At 42.6% G+C, this 6,727-nt stretch overlaps 1 protein-coding gene across 1 annotated transcript; it reads right to left on the bottom strand.

Moving 5' to 3' along the window:
• On the bottom strand, positions 1-813 carry LOC140128788 (olfactory receptor 1468-like). The gene has a single exon (XM_072150491.1). The coding sequence runs from the start codon at positions 811-813 to the stop codon at positions 1-3; it is 813 nt and encodes a 270-aa protein (XP_072006592.1).
• Positions 814-6,727: the final 5,914 nt, after the last annotated feature.

Raw genomic sequence — 6,727 nt, 5'->3', positions numbered from 1 at the left:
CTATGATGAGGACGTTATCTTCTGGAAGGCTTCCCTGATGTCCTTGTTTCTTAGACAGTATATGACAGGATTTACTAATGGCGTCACCACAGTGTAGCCAAAGGAAAATATCTGTCGTAACGCAATAGACTTCCCCTTATCTGGGATCATATAAATGGAACACAGAGTCCCATAAAATATAGACACCACGGCCAGGTGGGAACCACAGGTGGAGAAGGCTTTTTGTCTTCCCGCGATGGACTGGATCCTGAGGATTGTGTGGACAATATGTACGTAGGAGATCAAAACAATAAAAAATGGGAAAACAATGAAAAATAGTCCCAATGGGAAAGATATTAACTTAATCTTCATAACACTTGAACACGATAGCTTCAATACTGGGTCAAAGTCACAGAAGAAGTGGTCAATGACATTTGATCTACAGAAATCAAGTTGAGATACATTAACAGTTTGGACCAATGTAATGGTGAAGCCTAAGAACCAAGATATGAGGATGTATTTCACACAAACCATAGTATTCATCGAGGAGTGGTAATGCAGAGGCAGACATATAGCAAGATACCTGTCATAGGACATCACCGTCAAGAGAAGACATTCTGCAGATTCAGAGGAACCAAAAAGACCCAACTGTGTCATACATCCCGAAAGAGACATAGAGGTCCCGTTGTGTAGAACCATATGAAGCAGGTTAGGGACAATATCTGAAGCCGTGATTATGTCTGCGCTGGTGAGCTGTGTCAGGAAGAAGTACATGAGGCGGTGAAGGTTCCTGCTGTAGGAGACCAGACTGATGACCATGAGGTTCCCACACATGGTTGTCAGGTAAGTTATAAAAAGTAAAACAAAAACAGAAAGTCTGTAGCAATAAAGGCCTGGGAATCCAAGGAGAAGGATTGTAGTGACATTGGTCTTCCTCATCAGGTTCCTAAACCCAAATACAAAGAATAAGTAACACCTTGAATTTGTGAAGACTTGGTTCGAGATGTTCTCCTCTATGTCTGTTCTCAGGCTAAAAACCTCATCTTTACCCAAAAAGAGAGTGATACATTTTCAATTCAATTTCTGTAACAAAATTCCCTTAAAATAGTTTTGACAAAGTAAATGTACCCTTAGCAGTACAGTTAATGTTACTTCACACAACCTCTTTAAGTATAATAATATATTGGGGCTCATTTACTAAGGGTCCATGGACCCCACTATCGTTGGATATTCCGACGATTTCTGTTTTGCGCCGCATTTAGCAGGGGTTTTTGGCGCACGCGATTAGATTTTGCTGCATCGACGCTGCCTTTCATGTGACAGAAATCGGGGGGCTGGCCACCCGACAATCCGACTGATTCGGACTTAGTGCGGGATTTAACATTTAAATTGTGTCACAAGCCATACACTTACATACACCAGGAAGAAGAAGGTGAACTCCGGACGGACCTGAGCTGGGAGCGACGCATTCAGGATATCGGGCGCACACTTATAGTGATTTGCAGCACAATCCGTGATCGTTGGACATTTATGGATCGCGACGTGGACAGGTAAGTAAATGTGCCCCATTGACTCAATAAACTGATATTTTTTTATTGAAACATCCACATTCTTTTGATATTATCAAAAAACCTTCCTCAGAAATGGATTGCTGGAGGAACATAGGCAGAAAGCTGTGAGGCAGCCAGTGCAGGGTCGGAAGGGCATTGCCGTTTGATGTTTGATGCATATGATTAGAGAGTCAATATAATCTTACCCTCAGCTTTACCAATAGATTTATAACTAGAAAGCTGAGCAATAGTCTGAAAGTACCAAAATAATTAGAAAGGGGTTATGAGAAACTGGTGAGATGCTGGTATCATCAACCAGGAATAAACAGAACTCTGATTTCCTGGCAAGGAATGTTCTAGATGTCTATGATTCTGTGGAGGGGGGGGGGGGTTATGAAATATAATCAATAATCCCACTGACATGAAGATCTGTGTTGGCTACCGACTTGTTGAGGTCAGTGATTCTAACTCAGCCCAAGAAGAGGTTTCGAGATACCAAAATACATCTCTGAGGGCCCTACAACAAGGGGTTTTCAAATAAAAGAAAGTTCTCAAATTCTAGTGGTGTTTATACAATAAAGATAGTTTTTAACCACTTACTTTACAATTTTACTCAGTGTTATTGGTGTTTTGATGATCAGTGTAATATTCCAGAGTTTGAGCGGGAACTCTCTGAGCAGAAACTTCATGATCCCTCTGTGCTGTGAGATGCTGTGAGCTGACAATGTGCTTAGATTATCAGGGTACAGGGTTATATACACTTTCATTTACCTTCTGAACATTCTCTAGTATCTGACACATTGAAAAAGATAGATATAAAACACACAATGCCACTCTCAGCTATAAGACACACCATGGGGCACATTTACTTACACGTCCAAGTCGCGGTCCCCGATCCGAACTCTCTGACGATGATGCAGTGTGCCACGATCCATGTAGAACATGTGCCCGATTTCCTGCATGTGTCGCTTCCCAGCTCAGGTCCCTGAAGTTCACCATCTTCCTCCTGGTGCATGTAAGTGCATTGGATGCGACACAAATTTAAATGTAAAATCCTGGGCTTATTCCGAATCCGTTGGATCGTCGGATGGCCAAACCCCCGATTTGTGCTGCGTGAAAGCCGGTGCGATTATGACACAATCCCAGGCGCGTTAACGAAAAGGTGGTAACCCCAACAAAAATGTGGCCGTGGGTCCCTCAGTAAATAAGCCTGTGTGTCTCATAGCTAAGATGTAGCAGAGCTGAGTGTTTATATCCAAATACCTCATTCCCTTGCTATAAAGATCTTATCTTATCTGTCGCTTGTAGAGTAAGTCTCCTCACACTAATGCTTGCCGGTAGTGTCTGTGAGTGCCTGTATCTAAGCTGGTCTTGTAATGTGGGGGGAAGAGCTGTAGAGAGCACTGCAGTGTGCAGACAAGAGAAGCTATTCATGTGAAGAATCTGCCATGCCCTACCATAGTCAGAAGATTTACGGTCGGATCCCAGGGCAACCAAAATTGTGTACAGCAGGACTGATAGAGACCGGTTGCATTTTTTATTAATAACAGTGAAATAGAGAAAGTGTTATTTTGTTATCCTGAGTATATTTAAGAATTTTGTCTTTGTGGGAATATCCCTTTAATGTTAAGATTCCCAGTCAGCTCAATCAAATTTAGCCAATCAGCTCAGTGTAGCTCAAAGTGAGTCTAGTATCTGGCAGAACAAATATCAAAGCTCTTCAAAGCTAACCATGTGCAGTGTCCATGAGAAGCAGCTCAACACCAACAACCATGATTTCTCCAGGTGGAGGTTAGTAGGAGATCTTCAGTAGAAAGATCCTCCTGAACAGAACACCCCCGTAATTCTACCAACAAATGTCTAAAGAAGAGCAATGCAGGACTACAGAGCAATGTTACAGATGAGAACTTCATCTAATGGAGATGTTGGGGGTCATTTACTAAGGGCCTGATTCGGGTTTTCCCGACGTGTTACCCGAATATTTCCGATTTGCGCCGATTATACCTGAATTGCCCCGGGTTTTTGGCGCACACGATCGGATTGTGGCGCATCGGCGCCGGCATGCGCGCGACGGAAATCGGGGGGCGTGGCCGAACGAAAACCCGACGTATTCGGAAAAACCGGCGCATTTAAAAAAAAAAAATTGTGTCGCGAAAATTACACTTACCTTCATCCTGGATAGGCCGGTGTATTTCGAGGCATTCCAGCGGACTTCAGCGCAGCAGCGCCACCTGGTGGACGTCAGAGGAACTGCTTTGATGAATCCCGGCCGGACCCGAATCCAGTGCAGAGAACGCGCCGCTGGATCGCGAACGGACCGGGTAAGTAAATCTGCCCCGTTGTGTTTGTCCACGAAAGAAAACTTCAATTATCACTCACCTAAAAATATAGAAAGAAGAGCTTGGGAAAAGTCACAATGTTAGACAATGGAATAATCTGCCAGAAGTCGGAGAGGACACAGGGACGGAGGTTTTATCTTTTATAGACTGTTAGATGAAGCCCTGAAGATACGTGTCCTCCTCAGAGTCTGCTGATGATCTCTGAGGGCTTGAGGCCAACGGGTAACAACAACAAATATCTAGATTAATTCTAACTTTAATGTCAGAGAATACAAAGGTAGAAGTATAATAACTTTAGTGATATCTCACAGCTTGAAAAGTAGAAATATTCTCAGAATCTCCGACCTGTAGCACAATCCTTCAAATTCACATTGCTAAATATCTACAGGTCATTATTTTTTTGCCCATGACTGACACACCATTAACCATCCCCCCAAGTAATATCACCATTGTGTAAGGGCATGGGAAAGCCTTCCAGAAAAGATCTTTCGTTTTGTCTAAATTCCAAAAATCTTTACTGGCATCATGTGTAACGGCTCTGACATCTTCTGCTGCTGTCCCTTCTGTCCGTCTTCTCCATAGTGCAGCTTGTTGATTACTTTTTTATGAAGCATTTTTGGAGATGAAGCTTCGGAATATAAAGCATGGCACCGCTCATTCCAGATTAGTGAGAGGCATGGTAGCAATGATTAGGACCAAAGAGTGGACCATTGGGAAGGTTCTTCTGACATCATTTCCACTACAGGACAGGTAATGTTTCAGTGCACAGAGCAGACAGTAAGGAAAACCTGGAAAGAATATCAATGGACCCAGCACTCGTTGCAAGTAGATTGAAACTCCATATCCTTTATTTCATTTAATTACGGTGCAAATACAAAATGTACAGAGCAATGGTGCTTACTGTTAAAAATAATGTGGCAGACCTACACATTTCGGACATAAACTGGCATGTTGTCCTTAACCCCTTACCAACATGGGACATAATACTAAGTCACATCCTGGGAGTGGGTGCATGGAGAGGGCTCACGGGCTGAGCCCTCTCCATAGCCGGTAAGTCTTTGCTGCATATTGCAACAAAGGCATATACCGGTAACAATAGCTGGCACGAATCGAGGGTGTTTTCCCGCTGATCGTCGCCTGCTGCTTTAAAAAGATGGTGGCGCATGGGTGCCACCATCTTTCTGAGGAGCATCGCTCTCCGTGACGTCATCAGGGAGTGGCGATCTGTCGCCATAGCAGCCTCGGGTCTTCTGAAAACCTGAGGCTGCTTCAAGTTAACCCATGCATTACAATGTGCTATCAGCACATTGTAATGAATGAAGAGTAAAATCCCCATATTCTGCCATACTGTAGTATGACAGTATATGGTAGGATCGTACAGACACCCTAGGGTTAAAGTACCTTAGGGAGTCCGAAAAATAGTAAAAATAAAAAAAGTTTAAAAAAATTATAATAAAAAACTTAAAAGCTCAAATCCCCACCACTTTTCCAACGAACTGATATAAATATAAATAAACAGTAAACATCATAAACAGGCAGCGTCCGAAAATGCCAGATCTATCAAAATATAATAACGGTTTTTCACTGCGTTTATTCATGCAACAGAAAATCGCGCCCAAAGTCGAAAATGCCACTTTTTTGTAATTTTGAAAAAAAAAAAAAAAAATTCTATAACAAGTGATCAAAAGGTAGTGCAGTGCTAAAAATGATAAAATTGTAAGTGTAATGATAAGCCACAAAAAAACATCATCTCCCAAAGCTCCGTATACCAAAGTATAAAAAAGTTATTAGCGCCAGTAGATGGCAAAATCCCCCCAAAAAATTTTGTACAGGAGGTTTTAATTTTTGTATATGTATGAAAACATGATAAAACCTATACAAATTTGGTATCCCCATAATCGTACCGACCCAAAGAATAAAGTATACAAGTCATTTGGGGCGCACAGTGAAATCCGTAAAATCCAAAACCAAAAGAATATGGCACACATTCACCAATTTTTTCCCGCTTCCCAGTACGAGGCATGGAATATTACATACCACCATTTTAAAGTGTAATTTCTTACGCAGAAATTAAGCCATAACACAGCTCTGTACATGGAAAAATAAAAAAGTGATAGATTTTTGAAGGTGGCGAATGAAAAAATGAAACCGCAAAAATGGAAAAAGGGCTGCGGCATTAAAGGAAACCTACCACATGATATGGTAGGTGTAAGATGGAAATACCGAGCACCAGGGTGAGCTGGTGCCGGAGCTTACTTTTTAAACTTTCTAGCCGAAGCTGCTTTGGCGCACGGTGGTATGTGCTCGGCGCACCATGCGCGCGACCGTGCACGCGGCTCTCCTTCACTTCCTATGTAGGCGCACGGTGTGCCAAGCGCGTACCACCGTGCGCCGAAGCAGCTTTGGCGATAAAGTTTAAAAAGTAAGCTCTGGCACCATCTTACACCTACCATATCATGTGGTAGGTTTCCTTTAAGGGGTTAATCATGGTCTATCTGCCTAGAAGTAAGGCACAATACTTAGACTTTAAAAGCAGGCGTGGTTACATCGGATGAGAGTGGACATGCGCAGAAGACAAAGCATTCAGCTGGATACAGATTATAAGGTAACAGTATAACATTTATTAATATAAATATAGCGTATCTGATCTATTATGTAGACCATGCGGATAACGGGCATCTAGTTTTAGGATCCAATGGATCTCTCTATTGGATCTCTCCTAAGATTGTGTGTCCTCCCCTTGGTGATTTGGGATGGCCCAATGCTAAGCTGGGTCCTCTGGACACTGCCAAGGTGACACCACATGTTGCTGTTCTGAGGAAGTGATGGTAAGGCGCGGTGCACCCCAAAGGGAAGGAA

The sequence above is a fragment of the Engystomops pustulosus genome, chromosome 4 (genome assembly GCF_040894005.1).
Source record: "Engystomops pustulosus chromosome 4, aEngPut4.maternal, whole genome shotgun sequence".
Classification (NCBI taxonomy): Eukaryota; Metazoa; Chordata; class Amphibia; order Anura; family Leptodactylidae; genus Engystomops; species Engystomops pustulosus.
The sequence above is the reverse complement of the archived record's forward strand: the minus strand, read 5'-3'. Positions and strand labels throughout refer to the sequence as shown.

Coding starts and splice junctions, on each gene's coding strand:
- LOC140128788 (XM_072150491.1), bottom strand. CDS start 813: ATGTGTGGGAACCTCATGGTCATCAGTCTGGTCTCCTACAGCAGGAAC.